Raw genomic sequence first — 18,327 nt, forward strand, 5'->3', positions numbered from 1 at the left:
AGGAGCTCTGCGGGCCAACAAAGGTTGTTCAAAAGGGTTCGAGCGTCGCAGGACGTGACCTTATAGAGGATCTCCACCGACGGGGAACGAAAGGGGCAATCACAAATAGGAGGAATGGGAGGGCACCTGCGTAAAATGTCGAAGGAGCAAAGCGGGGACGCGGGAGCGAAGCGGGGCCCCGGGGTCGATCCCACGGCCCGCTTTTCCCTCAGATTCGTGGCCGACGCAACTGAGACATCGCGCCAAACGAAGCTTTTCTGCGGCCTTCCGCCGCACCACGAAGGGAAAATCGCCCCAAATGGAGCCTCTATTTGTTCGAGTTAAGTTCGCTTACACCCTAACACGCAGTTCAATTCAGCACACGCGCTTTCGCCTCTTTTCTCTCTACCCATATTAACCTTCCAGTTTCCGCAGTAAAAATCGGTGCTTTACCTGAAAATCAAAATACAATCATCATGTGGGCTTCAATTATACCCCTCCCTCCTCCCTCCCTCCTCCCTCCTTCCAGTCACGCAAATGGACTCACCGCGGGAGCACTGTTGCTATCCTGCTAACTCCCTTACAATCTCACCCTTCTTTCATTTTTATTTGTAATTCCGCTTACTGGACCGCTCTCTCTTCTTTTATAATCACACAGCCTTAATTAATTCAAATCTCCCAATACATGATCTCTCCACACCATTGACCTTCTCCTTCGTCCCCTCTTTTACCCGTTCTTTCCTCTCAGCAGATTTCCTCCCCTTCTCCCGACCACTAAAAACCCAATCTTGATCCAAGCCCCACTCATATCCAATGCCCTTCTTCTTCCTCTAGCTCCGGCCATGTCTTCAGAGCGGCACCTACTTGATCTATCCCCTCGCCCCCCAAATCCTGCCCCCGATATACTCAAACCCATCCCTTCCTCCCGTAGCTCCAGACGTTCCCGGGGCTCCCGCGGTTCCCTCGACCGCATCAACTTCGCTCCTCCACCATCTGTCATTCGTTACGGCTCCCGTGCTGAATCTGATCGCTTAAACGCCTCGCAGAAAGATATCCCTGACGAGGACGCTCGCCTCGTTAGTATCAACGACCCAACAAGCACCAACGAGCGCTTCGAGTTCTCCGGCAACTCCATCCGCACCGCCAAGTACTCCATCCTCACCTTCCTCCCGCGCAACCTCTTCGAGCAGTTCCACCGGGTTGCTTACATCTACTTCCTCGTCATCGCCATCCTCAACCAGCTCCCTCAGCTTGCTGTCTTCGGTCGCGGGGCTTCCATCCTCCCCCTCGCTTTCGTTCTCTTCGTCACCGCCGTGAAAGACGCCTATGAAGACTATCGCCGCCACCGTTCTGACCGCATCGAAAACAACCGCACGGCCCTAGTCTTCTCCGCCGGCGACTTCCGCCCTAAAAGATGGAAAGATATCCGCGTCGGGGAGATCATTAAGGTCCAATCGAACAACACCCTCCCCTGCGACATTGTCCTCCTATCCACCAGCGATCCCACCGGCGTCGCCTATGTCCAGACGATAAATCTCGACGGGGAGTCTAACCTCAAGACTCGTTATGCGAAGCAAGAGACACTTCTTCGAGCTCCGGAGAAACAAGGGCTCTCTGGATTGATCCGTTGCGAAAACCCTAATCGGAACATCTATGGCTTCTATGCCAATATGGATATTGATGGCAAGCGAGTTTCTCTTGGGCCCTCGAATATAGTCCTTCGGGGTTGTGAGCTGAAGAACACATCTTGGGCTGTTGGGGTTGTTGTTTATGCTGGTAGAGAGACGAAAGTGATGCTTAACAGCTCGGGATCTCCATCCAAGCGGAGCCGGCTAGAGACTCATATGAACAGGGAGACCTTGCTCCTATCTGGAGTTCTGATTGTGCTATGTATTTTGGTGGCTGTTTTTACTGGTGTATGGTTGGCAATTCATAAGAGTGAATTGGAGTTTGCTCAGTTTTTCAGGAAGAAGAATTACTCCAACTCCGCGGGACGCAATTATAATTACTATGGTATAGGGATGGAGGTGTTCATTAGGTTCCTCATGGCGGTGATCGTGTTTCAGATCATGATCCCTATTTCTCTGTATATTTCAATGGAGCTTGTACGTCTCGGACAAGCCTACTTTATGATTCAGGATTCTAATTTATACGATAAGACATCACAATCGCGATTCCAGTGTCGGGCTTTGAACATAAATGAGGATTTGGGGCAGATAAAGTATGTGTTTTCAGACAAAACAGGAACTTTGACAGAGAATAAAATGGAGTTCCAGTGTGCCAGTATCAGTGGAACTGATTACAGCAATGGGAATTCTTCGTCTCCTGGTGATTCGGGAGTCTATTCTGTAATAGGTTTGTGTTCTTCATACCCATTTTTTCAGAGTCGATTTCTGTGAATTATGTTCGATGGCATCTTTACTTTACTTGGTTTGGTTTTGTAACAGTTGGGGATCAGTATTGGAGGCCAAAGATGACGGTAAAAACTGATCCTGAGCTCTTGAGGTTGTTGAGAAACGAAAGGAATACAGAGCAAGGAAGAAATGCCATTAATTTCTTCCTTGCTCTGTCTGCCTGCAATACTATAGTGCCCTTGGTTGTGGATACACCAGATCCCGCGCAGAAGTTGATAGATTATCAAGGGGAGTCTCCTGACGAACAAGCGCTGGTGTATGCAGCAGCTGCGTATGGCTTTGTGCTAATTGAACGAACTTCTGGGCATATAGTCATAGATGTTCTTGGAGATAGACAGAGGTATTGAGAGATACTTTTGTTGTCATTTGAACCTCTTTCTAGTTTTATTTTTGTGGTGTAGCTATTATCTTTAAAAAATGTGGTTTGCTTCTTTCATTAGTGTTAGTATTGGTTAGGGGGTGTAAAAGAGTTGAGTTTGAGTGAGCCTAGTGCTTCGTTAGAATATTTTTTCCAAAAAGGCTCGTGAATAACATGTTACTATTCGGCTTGATTTGAATTAGTGTGTTCATTTCAACCTGTGTTCTGCTCAAAATTAGTTCAAATGATTTTAAAATAAATAAGTGTACTTTTAAAAAAACAAAAAAAAAACCAATATAAATACATTATAATAGTATTATTTTTTTAATTATTTAGTTAATTGAAGCCAAACACAATTGAGCAAAATTTTCCTCATTTTCAGCTTGTTTGTAAATCGAGCTAAAATTATTCTGGTTTGCCTCCCCGAACAAGTCAAAAACGATCTACTTACCAAGTTGAATGCGAGCTATACTTATGAACAACAAACTTCTCTGACATCCCTAGTTTTGGTATCCTAGCCCATTTCCCCTTTTTTAATGTTATATTGTCAAAATTATGACTTGTTGGGAGTAGAAGCTTTTTGTTTGTGACTTAGAACTCTATTGACTTAGAAAATTTTTTGGATGATTTGTGGTGAAAGCAGGTCTAATTATTAGGTGCGGAGATACGTGCAACCCAAACTTATGTTTTAGGGTTAGTTTTATTAGGGCTTTATAAAAGTAGTCTAGGGTATACCATGTAAATTTTGATGCTGATTTGTGTTTGTGTTTGTCTCTTAATTATTATTCTTACCAATCATTGCTTCCCATCATACTCGTTATAATTTAGTTTTAATGAATTCAATGTCATGGTACATGCAGGTTTGACATATTGGGTCTTCACGAGTTTGACAGCGAGAGAAAGAGAATGTCAGTTATCGTTGGCTTTCCTGATAAAACAGTGAAGATTTTTGTTAAAGGTGCTGACAGCTCAATGTTTAGCATCATGGAAAAAACATTGAATGCAAACATAATTCGAACGACGGAATCACACCTCAAATCATACTCATCTGTGGGTCTGAGAACATTGGTGATTGGCATGCGAGCGATGAATACGACGGAATTTGAGGAATGGCATTCTTCCTACGAGAAAGCAAGCACAGCATTGTTTGGCAGGGGAAGCTTACTCAAAGCAGTTGCAGCCAACATAGAAAGCAATCTCACCATTTTAGGGGCCTCTGGAATTGAAGATAAGCTTCAGGACGGTGTACCTGAAGCCATAGAATCTTTGAGGCAGGCTGGGATCAAGGTCTGGGTGTTGACAGGCGACAAGCAAGAGACGGCTATTTCCATTGGATATTCTTGTAAACTTCTGACTGGAGATATGAACCAGTTTATAATAAACAGCAATTCAAAGGAGTCATGTAAAAAGAGTTTAGAGGAAGCCCTCTCCACAGCCACCAAAGTTTCAACCATGCCTCTAGCAGGATTAGGTGGTGGAAGGACCCCTCTTGCTCTGATTATTGATGGGAAAAGTCTCCTCTACATTCTTGAGACAGAATTAGAAGATGAGGTATGATATCATGAAACATCAGTCTTTTTTGAAACAATTTGTTTTGAGTTTTAACCACTTGTCCACATCATAAAACAAATTTGTTCGTTCACGTTTATTTGATGCAGCTTTTCAAAGTAGCGACATTGTGCGACGTTGTTTTGTGCTGCCGAGTGGCTCCGTTGCAGAAGGCTGGGATTGTTGCTCTAATCAAGAAGAGAACAGATGATATGACTCTTGCAATTGGTGATGGTAATTATATGAACTTAATTCTTTGTTTTGAAATTATGACAATTATATTCATGAACTGTGTGGTTTATATGAGTTTATTGGTCCGGGATTTTAATATCCATGTGCCATGCAGGTGCGAACGATGTCTCGATGATTCAGATGGCTGATGTTGGGATAGGAATCAGTGGGCAAGAGGGTCGACAGGCAGTGATGGCCTCAGACTTCGCAATGGGCCAGTTTAGATTCTTAGTTCCCCTCTTATTGGTTCATGGCCACTGGAATTACCAAAGAATGGCATATATGATATTGTACAATTTCTACAGGAATTCGATTTTCGTATTTGTACTTTTCTGGTAAGGAGCTTCGTTTTGCTTATAATTTTCCTCTCAATTTCATTGATTATGGTTTATATTAGCCTTTTATTTTTTTTAAATTACAATAGCATGCCGAGTCATTATAATTTTTTTATCAATGTTTTGTTTCAAGGTTTATCATTAATCTATGTTTGCATACTCTAACTTGAGTTTTTACTTTGTGAATTATTCACCTGACTCCAAATTATGGTTTGATAATTAGTTTGGTTAGGCTTAGCTCTCTACGTTTACTTTGAGGGGCATTTACATACATACCACTCAATTCCTATGAGTTTACATGTCTAGCACCTTAATTTTAATTTCTGAATTTACATCACCCAAATCTTTCATACCACATAAAAAATACCACCATTTTAACTTTTAAAAAGCTAATACACTTTTTCATGCATAGGTAAGGTGGTATGCAAAAATTGAAGTTTTGGTGTTAGATATGTAAATACAAAAGATCTGGGTGGTATGTTTGTAAATCTTACTTGCACATTTATCCACGACATACTGGTTGAGGGTGTAGTCGCCCACTATGAGTTCGCAGGTTCAAATCGTTCATATTGCCCTTGGGGCTTGTTGTGGAACTGAGAAGAATCCCCTTCCAAATTCACCACGAAATAGGATCGTGTAGATTCGAGAAAACTGGAACAAACTTATGAACAAAAGCACAACAAATCAAACTAGAAAAACATGAGAATTTAACTTAGAAAAACCCAAGAATGGGAAAAAAACACGGAGCTACATCACCAAAATAATCCCACTAGTAAAATTAGAGATTTTACAGAGAACATTTTCAATTCTCTCCACACTCAAGCAAATTTGCAAGATCTCGCTCTAACTATTCCTTCTCCAAGCAGACGCGAGAAACACACATCAAAATATCGAAATACTTCTCCTGTACTTCTCACGTTCACCGTGATTTTTTCGAAGAACAACACAAAAGAAAACTTACTGTCCTTAAAACCCTTGATATCTATTTTGGGCGCATAAGCGCTTGAAATTAGGCATATTAGCGCCAGCAGCTCAGGAAGAAAAGACACGCCTAGGATGCAGGCGCATAAGTGAGCGCTGAATAATCTAAGCGCCCATAGGGGGGCACTCAAGTGCCCCACTCAGCTGCTCCAGAGAGAAGGGAGCAAGAGCACTCCAATCATGGCGCATAGGCTCCGACCACTCGGTCTGTGAACTTTTGGGTGATCGATATCAGACTTTACACTATAACAATCTCTCACTTTGAGACTGATAACAACCAACACCTATTCTCCATTTCTGCACCTCCATCTGTACCACCATCATAGTCATGTATCGTGTTGTGGCTCACCCGCAGTCTCAATCTTTATTGAGCCCAACTGACCCAAGCATATGATCAATTTCTCAACAATCACCACCTTCGTCAATATGTTCGCAGGATTCTGAGCTATATATATCTTCTTTAGGAACAACTACCCATCTTTTAGGAGAGAATGAATAAAATAATGCATCATCTGAATGTGTTTTTGTCCTGACATGGAAAGCAACATTCTTCACAAGATGAATCCCACCATACTGTCCGTATAAAACATTTCAATCCCTTTTTCCTTGCCCAATTCTGCCATGAAACTCTGTAGCTAAATCTTCTCTTTACTAGCCTCAGAGATAACAATTTATTCGGCCTCTGTAGTTATAGGTGTAACGATCTTCTACAACCTGAAAATCTAACTCACCGTTGTGTTCCCCAATGTGAAGATATACCCCATCGTACTTCTTATATCCAAATCTCTTGCCATATCTGAATCTACAAATTATGTAGACCGATCTCAGCACTTTCATAATAAAGTGTCATGTTGACTATCTTCACTGCCTCCCGATGTGTCTGTTTGGATTGCTCATGTACATGCTGACTACTCCCACTGTGTATGAAATATCTGGTCTGATGCAAATCATCGCGTACATCAAATTTCCAACTATAAAAGCATACAAAGTTTTCACCATCTTTACTTGCTCTACTTCAGAGTTAGACGTTAGCTCTTTAGATAGTTTGAAGGCCTACGTAAATGGTGCAAACTGATTTTTGCCTCTCCCATGTTGAACATCTATAAGATTTTCTTAACATGCTCTGCCTGAAACAATTTCAATGTTCTTTCATTTCTGTCTCTGTTGATTCTCATCCCGAGTATCTTCCTGGTTGGATTTAAATCTTTTATCTCGAGCTCACTTGATAATTATTTTTTCTAGTATCTGATTTTCTTCATATCTGCCCCTGCAATCAGCATGTCATTCACATACAAAAGAAGCAAGATATAAAAATTACCGAAGTGTTTCATGAAACAACAATGGTCTGCTTGACCTTTCATATACCCACTGTCGAAAGTGAACTTGTCAAACCTCGTGTACCTTTGTCTCGGGGCCTGCATCGAGCAATATAGGCTTTTCTTCAATCAGCAGTCCAAACCTTCTTGGTCTGGAACATTGTAACCTTGTGATTGCATCATGTATAGTTCTTCATGTAGATCTCAATGTAAGAAAGTTGTTTTTACATCTATCTTCTCAAGATGTAGATCTTTATCTGCTACCAGACTCATTACAACCTTGATAGTTGTCATCTTGACAATTGGGAAAAAGATCTCTGTATAATCCACTCATTCCTTCTGCTGGAAACCCTTCACAACAAGTCGTTTCTTGTACGCCATCATCTGACTCATTTTTCAGTTTATAGTCTCACTTGTTATGTAGTGCTCTTTTCATTTGGTAAAATCACAAGTCTGATTTGACTTTAAGACTGCATTTCTTTATCCATGACATGCTCCCACTCTCTCGAATCTTCAGCTTGAGTGGCCTCCTTAAAGCACTCTAGATCACCATTATCAGTTAATAACAAATAGAGTAAAGAAGGAGAAAATTTGTGTACGATTCGTATCACTTTGTTGGATCTTCTGACTTCTATAGCAGGTGTTTAAGAAACTTCGAGTGCTCCTTACAGTTGAGCACTACCTTTTCTACTTTTCTGATAATCAGTGTCTTCGATCTCAACATATTTGGACACTTCAGATGTATCTCATAGGTTATCTCGGGGTCCATGTCCTTATATATCTCTATTTCATTAAAGATTGCATCTCTGCTCCTGATGAATTTCTAATTCTAATAATCCTAGAACCTATACCCAATTTCATTTGAACCATATCTAATGAGGATACACTTGACATATTCGGAGTCAAGCTTGTCCTGGACCCTGCATCAACATGCACATATTTAAAATACCCAAATACTCTTAAATGAGATAGATTTACCTTTTTGTTACTCCGGGCTTCTTCAGGTAAGTTTTCCCCCAAAGCTTCTGATGGACCGCAGTTTATCAGATAAACTGCAGTATTTACAACTTTAGTTCAAAATTGTTTTAGTAAGCTTACATGTAGCCTCATGCTCCTAGCAGTCTCCATGATTATTTTGTTCATGTGCTCCGTCGTACCATTCTGCCGTGATATCCTGGGGACATGAACTACCCCCTCGATAGCACATAAATTCTTGAACTTCAACTTTAAGTCTGTTTAATTCTCTACCTTAGTCTTCTACTTATTAAGGACTTCAATGCATCAAATTTTTTGCTTTATGAAATAAACTCAAAATTTCTCGTTTAATCATTAATAAATGTGACAAAATAACGAGAACCTCCAATGGACTCAATTGGAATATGACCCCATATGCCAATATGCACTAGCTCTAGTTTTTTTTTTATTTTACCATTGACCCACTCTTTTAGAAAGAGATTTTCTTTTGTTTATCATATATGCAGTTTTCACAGAAATCCAAACTGATTTCAAATCCTAAAACTTATTTTTAGGAAGTAGGGTTTACATACATTTCTCGCTTATATGACCAATCCTACAGTGGTGTAGATCTGCATCCACTCTTGTTCCAACCACATTAATGAAGTCTGTCATTTCATTGATCAAGTAAAGAGTACTTTCAATGATGCCTCGAGCCATCATCAGTGCCCCTGATCACCGTTGGCTAATCACTCATGAAAGTAGTCACGAATCTCAACTTTGTCAGCTGACTCAAAGAAATGAGATTTTTCTTCAGACTTGGAACATGTCTAACTTTTTTAAGTTTTTATATTGTTTCATTCGACAACCTATTATCAACATCACTCTTTCTTTCGGTACCGCATGCCTTATTATCTTCCAGATAAATCTTTCCTAGATCATTTTAAGTGTAGTTTTTAAACATCTCTTTATTGCGACATGCATAAAAAAAGACACTTGATTTAGTTCTGAATAGGGATAACACCAGGGAGTCATTTGGATTTCACCATTGGAGATATTCACATAGAGATTCTTTTATGTTCTCCATCACCAGCTGTTCTTTGAGCTTTGCAGTCCTTTCTCACCGCAATTTCAACATTCTCTTCCATTTGACTTGAATGTTCCTCCCTTGAACTTGGATCTGTCTCTACCTGTATTCCTGTCCAGAATCCTTTCTCTGTTATCAACATTCAATGTAAAACCTGAAGATTCACCATTAGTTTTTTTTCTGTGAACTTCTTCATCAACATCAGACCCACAATTTCATCGAAGTTCAACTTCTAATTCCCTAAAAATTACTCTCCGCCGTGATTAAGCATCTCAACTGTCCGACAATGAAGACAGTATCACTTGTTCTTGTTATGGTGGAGCCTCGCTAAAGCAACTGTTCACGCCTCTTCCTAAGTAACGGGTCCCGCCATTTTTTAATTGCTTTGCCAGAATAAGATAAAAAGGCTCCAGCAGCAGTTATTATTATTACTCCTTCACGGTTTTCTTGGTAGCAAGGGCTGGCTTACGCGAAAAGGCAAAAAAAAGGCAATTTTACGGTTTGAAAAATTAATTGAAGAAAACGGTGTTCTCTCCTGTAACCGTTTCGTGAGAGAGGAAGGCAGGGAAGGGGTAGACCGAGGCTTCCTTTTGTCTTGGATTTTCGATCAACTGCTACAGGTCAAAGGTATTCGAGAGACATTTCTCCGGGGCTTCTGCATGCTTGGCAGAAGGAAGAAGAATATAGTTAAAGAAGAAGGTGCTCTTCTTGTATTTCTTCTTGTTGGCTTGAAGCAGAAGAGAAATAAGTTTTTTTCTCTTGTATGTATTTCTTCTTCGGTGTTCTTGCTCTTCGGTATATTTGGGTGTAGAGAGAAGAGTGAAGAAGCGAAAGAAATAGTTCGCTCTTATAATTGGAGACGATCCACTGATGTAATTTCTTTAATTAGTAAAATCCTCTGCAACTCCGTGGATGTAGATAATTTGTCGAATCACGTAAATCTGTGTGTTCTTTTCTGATGTGAATTTTCTCATGCTATTTTTTCGCTTCGTCTTCGATTGTTTTAAATTTCATATATACCACAACAAATGATATCAGAGTCAATGACTGCGGACGAGGTGAAGGTTTCAGGGATCGAGAAGTTCGATGACAGAGATTTTGGTTACTGGAGGATGCATATAGAGGATTACCTCTATGGGAAGAAACTTCATATTTCGTTATTGGGGAAGAGACCTAAAAGAATAGATGAAACTGAATGGAATCTGTTGGATTGACAGGTTCTGGGGGTTATTCGATTTACCCTATCGAGGTCCGTTGCACATAACGTCGTCAAGGAGAGAAAGACTGCAGATCTTATGGCAGCCCTGTCAGGTATGTATGAAAAGTCATCGGTTAATAATAAGGTATATTTGATGAAGAAGTTATTCACTTTGAAGATGGCGGAAGATACGTCTGTTGTACAACACCTGAATGATTTCAATACTATCACAAATCAATTATCATCTGTGAAAATTGAATTTGATGATGAGATACGTGCACTGATCTTGTTGGCTTCATTGTCAAATAGTTGAGAACCTATGAAGATGACTGACAGTAATTCTGTAGGTAAATCTAAACTGAAATTTGAAAATATTTGTGATTTGATTTTGACTGAGGAGGTGCGCAGGAGACATTTTGAAGAGATTTTGACAAGATCTCAGGTTCGAGTTCAGCATTAAATATTGATTCCAGAGGGAGATCACTTGACATGAACTCAAACAGGGGAAGATCAAAATCAAAGAACAGAAGTAGGAGCAAGTTAAGGCCTGGTACTTGCTGGAATTGTGGAAAAACTGACCACATAAGGAGGAACTGCAAGAATCCTAAGAAGAAGGAAAATGACAGTGCGAAATGACAGTGCGAATGTGGTATGTGGTAACTGAAGAATCACAGGATGCACTACTGCTGGCAGTTCGTAGTTTTGTTGATGACTGAATACTGGATTCATAAGCTTCTTTTCATACAACTTTCCATCGGAAATTGGTGCGAAATTATATTGCAGGTGACTTTGGAAAAGTATATTTGGCAGATGGAGAAGCTATGAACGTGGTAGGAATTAGAGATTGATATTACACTTCCAAACAAGAACAATTGGACTCTGCAAAAGGTCAGACACATTCCTGAACTGAAGAAGAATCTCATTTCTGTTGAACAGCTTGATGAGTGTGGACATTCAGTAGTATTCTCAGACAACACCTGGAAGGTTACTAAAAGAGCACTAGTAATGGCTCGGGGTAAGAACACAAGCACGTTATCTATGACTACTGGTTTAATTAACAGTGTTGATACTACTGTTGCAGAGAGCACAACAGAGTTGTGACATTGCAGACTTGGTCACATGAGTCAGAGAGGTATGAAGGAACTTTTGCATTATGGGAAAACAGAGGAATGTCAGTTTCTTAAAAGGTGGTAGGACGTCAAAGGCAGGAAAACTAGATCTTGTACACACAGATTTGTCGGAACATTCTCCAGAGACATCTCTTGGAGGCTCTCGTTACTACGTCACATTCATTGATGACCATAGCAGAAAGATATGGGTTTATTTCTTGAAGTATAAATCTGATGTATTCAGTGTGTTCATGACTTGGAAGGCCATGGTTGAGACAGAGACATGATTAAAGCTGAAATGTCTGAGGTCTGATAATGGTGGTGAGTACATTGATGGTGGGTTCAAGGAGTACTGTGCAGCTCAGAGAATCAAAATGGAGAAAATCATTCCAGGGACACCGCAGCAAAATGGTGTTGCAGAGCGCATGAACAGGACTATTAATGAGCGGGCTAGAAGCATGAGATTGTACGTCGGACTACCACCTACTTTCTGGGCACTGGGCAGAAGCGGGTAGAAGCGGGCAGTACTGCAGTTTATTTGATCAAAAGGGGGTCATTTGTTCCATTAAACTGTGAATTACTTGAAGAAGTCTGGAGTGAGAAAGAGATAAAATTTTCTCACCTTAAGACTTTTGGATGTGTTTCTTATATTCTGATTAATCCTGATACTCGAAGTAAGCTTGAGGCTAAGTCAAGAAAGTGTTATTTCATTGGTTATGGAGATGAGGCATTTGGATATCGTTTCTGAGATGATCCGGGTCGGAAGATCATAGGGAGTAGGAACGTGATTTTCAATGAGAATGTTATGTACAAGGACAAATCCAGTACAGTTTCTGAAACATCACTGAAGGAATCTGAGTTGATAAAGTTTGATGATTTACCAGAGGTCACAGTGCAGGACAGAGATGCAGGTAACGAGGAGAGTGGATTCGGGGTATCCACTCCTATTATTTCACAGTCAGTTTCAGAGCAGTCTACCCCTACAGGTGCAGTTCGTAGGTCAGAAAGGGTTAGACGTTCTCAACAACGTTATTCTCCAACTTTGAACTACATTGTGTTGACAAATGGTGGAGAACCTAAGAGTTATGAAGAAATATTGCAAGATGAAAATTCGAGCAAGTCGGAGCTAGCCATGAAGGAGGAGATGAATTCTTTGCTTGAAAATCAGACTTGCGAGTTGGCATATCTTCCATCTGGGAAGAATGCATTACTCAACAAGTGGGTGTACCGGGTGAAGACTAAGCATGGTGAAAGTAAGAGGTACAATGCTAGACTTGTTGTAAAAGATTTTCAGCAGAAACACGATATTGATTATTCCGAGATTTTTTCTCCTATGGTGAAACTTACAACCATCAGAATGGTACTGTCTATGGTGGCTACTGAAGATCTCTTCCTTGAGCAGTTAGATGTGAAGATAGTCTTTCTTCATGAGAATCTTGAAGAAGACATCTACATGCACCAACCTGAAGGGTTCGTGGTACAGGGAAAGGAAGAGTCAGTTTGCAGATTGAAGAAGAGTTTGTAACTCCTAGACAGTGGTAACAGTGGTACAAGAAATTTGATAATTTCATGCACAGTGCAGGGTACAGCAGATGTCAGACAAATCATTGTTACTATGTCAGATATTTTGACAATTCTTATATCATCCTACTGCTATATGTGGATGATATGCTCATTGCAGGTGCTAGTATTGAATAGATCAATAATCTGAAGGAGCAGATATCAGAGCACATTGCAATGAAGAATTTGGGAGCTGCAAAACAAATCATTGGTATGAGAATTGTCAGAGATAGAGCCAGGCATGTTGAGACTCTCTCAGGCTGAGTATGTGAAAAAGGTACTTAGCAGGTTCAACATGGATAAGGTCAAACCAGTTGGCACACCCTTGGGAAGTCACTTCAGACCAACAAGGATCAGTCATCCAAGTCAGAGGAGGAACGAGATCACATGAGTAAGGTTTCTTATGCTTTAGTTATTGGTTCACTTATGTATGCAATGGTTTGCACCAGACCGGATATTGCCTATGCAGTGAGAGTTGTTAGCAGATATATGAGTAATCCAGGAAAGGAACATTGGGAAACAGTTCAGTGGATCCATGGATCTTGAGATACCTAAGAGGTTCTGCAGAAATTTGCTTGTGTTTTTCAGAAAAGAATTCAGAGGTACGAGGCTATGTTGATGCTGATCTAGTTGGTGACATTGATACCAGAAGACGTACTACAGGCTATATTTATACTATTGGTGACACTTCAGTATCATGGGGCTCTAATCTGCAGAAGACAGTTTCGTTGTTTACTACAGAAGCTGAGTACATAGCAATGTCAGAGGCTGCAAAATAGATGATATGACTACATGGCTTCTTGAAAGAATTAGACAAGAAGGATCAGATGTGCATACTCTATAGTGATAGTCAGAGCGTCATATTCCTTGCCAGGAATCCAGCATTTCACTCCAGGACAAAGCACATTCAGATTAGGTATCACTTCATACGGTCATTGTTGGATGACGGACAGCTATTGCTTGAGAAAATTTGTGGAAGCCAAAATCCTGCTGATATGTTGACAAAGGGTTTACTCTGTCTGGAAAAACTGAAGTTATGCGCAGCTTCAGTTGGTCTTTTAGTGTGAAGATATGGGCCTTGAGTTGCAGAGGTGGAAGATTCATATTTGAAGAAAATGACAACACTGCCAGTGAAGGATGTTAATTTGAGGAAGAAGCCGTTGCAGTCTGTGTAGCGGTCTCCAAGTGAGAGATTTGTTATGGTGGAACCCGGTTAAAGTAACTGTTCACGCCTCCCTAAGTAACGGGTCCCGCCATTTTTTAATTGCTTTGCCAGAATAAGATAAAAAAGGCTCCAGCAGCAGTTATTATTATTACTCCTTCACGGTTTTCTTGGTAGCAAGGGTTGGCTTACGCGAAAAGCAAAAAAAGGCAATTTTACGGTTTGAAAAATTAATTGAAGAAAACAGTGTTCTCTCCTGTGACCGTTTCGTGAGAGAAGAAGGCAGGGAAGGGGTAGGCCGAGGCTTCCTTTTTCCTTGGATTTTCAATCAACTGCTACAGGTCAAAGATATCCAAGAGACATTTATCCGGGGCTTTTGCGTGCTTGGCAGAAGGAAGAAGAAGATAGTTGAAGAAGAAGGTGCTCTTCTTGTATTTCTTCTTGTTGGCTTAGCGCAGAAGAGAAATAGGTTTTTTTCTCTTGTACGTATTTCTTCTTCTTCGGTGTTCTTGCTCTTCGGTATATCTCGGTGTAGACAGAAGAGTGAAGAAGCGAGAGAAAGAGTTCGCTCTTGTAATTGGAGACGATTCACTGGTGTAATTTCCTCAATTAGTAAAATTCTCTGCAACTCCGTGGATGTAGGCAATTTGTCGAACCACGTAAATCTGTGTGTTCTTTTATGGTGTGAATTTTCTCATGCTGTTTTTTCGTTTCGTCGTCGATCGTTTTAAATTTCATATATACCACAACAGTGCTATGACCTTATCATCAAATTTGATCCTCACATAACACAACTGACCGTCACAGTTGAGATTATTCGGATATTCTGTCACTGAAGAGTCTTCCACCATCTTCATGTTGAATATCTTCTTCATCAGAAAAACATTTTTGGAAGCAGAAGTTTTTTCGTACATATTTGTCTGTGTTGTCATAAGATTCATTGTGTTTTCTCATTTACTTTATTTAACGCAACAGACAAGGAAAGTGATAATCGGATCAAACTTAGTGTCGTTTGTCCAATACTTTCCATTCCTCCATGGGCATGGATTCAGGTTTCCTGGTAATTCCTTGTAATGGAAAGTATAACTTTTTCAAATAAAAAAAAAAATTCTATTTCCATCTTCAGAATGCTCTCCACTTTAAATCTTGTTTCCTCGGTCATTGCTCCCACTTGAGTTGAACACCACTTTGATACCATTGTGTTCATGAATAACTGGGAAGAATCCCCTCCAAATTCTCCACGGAATAGGATCGTGTAGATTCGAGAAAACCAGAACAAACTTACGAATAGAAGCACAACAAATCAAACCAAAAAAGCACAAGAGAATTTAACGTGGAAAAATACGAGAAAGGGAAAAAACCTACAAAGTCACACAATCAAAAAAATTTGACCTTTAAAATAAGAGAATTTAAAGAAAGCACTCAATTTTCTCTTTACACTCAAGAAAACTTACAAGATCCCGCTCCAAACTTTTCCTTCTCTGATCCGACGCGGGAAACACATGTCGAAATCACATAACTCATCCTCTCCGACATTTTTCACCTTCCCTGGAAGACTTACAAACTCCGCTCGAATTTATCCTTAAAATGCGTGATAATTGTTCCGAGAACACAAACGCCCGAAATTGGGTGCCTTAGCGCGGCTCGGGAAGAAAATACACGCTTGGGGCGCAGGTGCAGGAGTGCCAAATATTGGGCGCCTAATTGCCCCTCTCGGCTGCTTCAGAGCGAAGGGCACGAGAGTGCCTAAATAATGGAGCATAGGTGCCGGCCGCTCGGTCCGTGCAACCTATGGGTGCTCTATATCAGGCTCCATACCATAACAGGGCTCGCCTTTCCCGAAAAATAAAAAAATTTCATTACTTTTATGCACAAGAAGAGGTCAACCAGAAATCACAAAAGCAAGAATCTACTTAGAAAGTAGAAATTCAGTTTAACTACTCCACAATAATGCAGTGAGCTTAATTCCTGACGTAATGCGAAACTTATGTTTTTTCTATTGCAACTTTTGCATTATATTGGCAGCATTTAAATTATATTATCTATTGTAACTTTTGTTGTATGCACTGCAAATTGCTTTTTCAATCCTCACCCATATTTTTTATTTTTTACTTTCACTTTTTCTCTCGCCTTTCAACTAATAAAAATGCTCTTATTTCCGCAGGTATATACTGTACACAGCATTTAGTTTAACAACTGCAATTACAGATTGGAGCAGTGTCTTGTATTCAGTTATTTATACTGCTCTCCCCACTATAGTAATTGGAATTCTGGACAAGGATTTGAGCAGAAAAACGCTTCTGAAGCACCCACAACTCTACGGTTCAGGACAAAGAGAAGAACGATACAACCTCAGGCTCTTTATTCTTACCATGATGGATTCTATTTGGCAAAGCTTAGCCATCTTCTTCATCCCATATCTTTCTTATCGCCACAGCACTGTGGATGGATCCAGCATTGGTGATCTCTGGACCCTTGCAGTGGTCATCATGGTGAATATTCACTTAGCCATTGATGTTTTTAGGTGGAATTGGGTCGTACATGCCGCCATTTGGGGCTGCATTGTTGCAACATTTATTTGTGTCATTGTCATTGATGCGTTGCCTATGCTCCCCGGATTTTGGTAATTTTCTCTTTCACATCCTCCTCCACTTTTCTTACAAACTGGAATTGAGTTTCCTTGAGAAAGGAGAAGTTAGGGGTGTCGGATCGGATTCATGGGCTGGGTTTGGGTCTAACCTGAAATTGACCCAACTTGACACCGTTTAACCTGAACCCAACCCGAATAGTACGGGTCAGAAAAGCTAACCTGAACCAACCCACTGACTTGAACATGGCCAGAATAACATGTTTAACATAAGGCATAACAGTTATTCGGGTTGGTTTTGGGATCAATTTTGAGTTGGTCGGTCTATATTTCTAGTCAGTGTTAGCGGGTGAAATTTAAGTACATTCAGGTTGGCAGATCAATCCAAACCTGACCCGAAAATTATTCAGGTCGACCCAAATCAAAATTTTTCGACTAGAGTTAGGGTTGAGTTGGCAAGTCTGGTCAATTTTTGACAGCCCTACTAGAAACAGTTCTCTTACAATCTTTTTGTGTGATTTGTCAGGGCAATCTTCCATGTGATGGCGACATGGTTGTTCTGGTTTTGTTTAGCCGCCATTCTCGTGGCCGGGATGGTTCCGAGGTTTATGATGAAGGCTTTTTCCGAGTTCTTCTTTCCGAACGATATCCAGATTGCGAGAGAGCAGGAGAAGTTTGGGAATGTAAATGAGAACCAGAACCGTGTTTCTGAAGTTGCTATGAGCAGTTTCTCAGACACTCAACCGCAGTGGATGCTATAGGTTTTTGACTGTTTTTAAATTTTTTCAATTTCATCCTTTTTGATTTGGGGCATTTGCATACATACCACCACTCAATTCTTATGATTTACATGTATAATATCTAAATTTTTCATTTTTTTACATTTGTATCACCGAAACTTTTATGTCACATAAAAAAATATCATCTTTTTGAATTTGAAAAATGATATACACCTTTTCATACATAGGTAAGGTTGTATGCGATGTAAAAATTGAGGTTTAGGTGTTAGATGTGTAAATTTGTAAGAATTGAGTGGTATGTATGTGAAACTTTCACTTTGATTTTTATCTGTGTATATTAACCATTCTTTGAGCTGTTGGTGAGGTTTCAGGTAGCATAAAAGCTGCTTGCTATCCTATCCAAAGGGATATGGATTTGTAGTTCATGTTTTTGTGTATTTATAACATATTTTTTAATTTTTTTTTGTAACAGATTGAATATTATATTTGTAGGACTGAAATTAGGGTGCTTATTGATTTCATTTTTAGTCATTTGATTGAAATTAGATATATCTGTGAATTGGATTGATCTAATATTTGGGGAAATTTACATGCATACCACACAACTCATGTATTTACATATCTTACACTTGTTATATATATATAACCTATGCATGAAATGTTGTATTTTGCTTGTAAAAAGTTTGTAATGATGATCTTTTTTAGTAAATATTAATGCTATTATGTATGTAAATATACACTAGTTGATGTGGTATATATATAAATCAA

General features: G+C 40.0%; 1 protein-coding gene across 1 annotated transcript; it reads left to right on the plus strand.

Annotated features, from left to right (window-relative positions):
• Positions 1–506: 506 nt before the first annotated feature.
• LOC110026433 (phospholipid-transporting ATPase 1) lies at positions 507–17,645 on the plus strand. The gene is made up of 7 exons (XM_020727363.1): positions 507–2,334; positions 2,427–2,733; positions 3,612–4,302; positions 4,410–4,533; positions 4,646–4,865; positions 16,397–16,855; positions 17,346–17,645. Exons 1-7 carry the CDS (start codon positions 822–824, stop codon positions 17,578–17,580), a joined length of 3,549 nt encoding a protein of 1,182 aa, XP_020583022.1. The 5' UTR covers positions 507–821; the 3' UTR covers positions 17,581–17,645.
• The last annotated feature ends 682 nt before the right edge of the window (positions 17,646–18,327 follow it).

This window comes from Phalaenopsis equestris, unplaced genomic scaffold (assembly GCF_001263595.1).
Source record: "Phalaenopsis equestris unplaced genomic scaffold, ASM126359v1 Scaffold000372, whole genome shotgun sequence".
In the NCBI taxonomy this organism is placed as follows: domain Eukaryota; kingdom Viridiplantae; phylum Streptophyta; class Magnoliopsida; order Asparagales; family Orchidaceae; genus Phalaenopsis; species Phalaenopsis equestris.

Coding starts and splice junctions, on each gene's coding strand:
- LOC110026433 (XM_020727363.1), top strand. CDS start 822: ATGTCTTCAGAGCGGCACCTACTTGATCTATCCCCTCGCCCCCCAAAT. Junction 4,866..16,396: donor TTCGTATTTGTACTTTTCTG/GTAAGGAGCTTC, acceptor TTATTTCCGCAG/GTATATACTGTACACAGCAT. Junction 16,856..17,345: donor CCTATGCTCCCCGGATTTTG/GTAATTTTCTCT, acceptor GTGATTTGTCAG/GGCAATCTTCCATGTGATGG.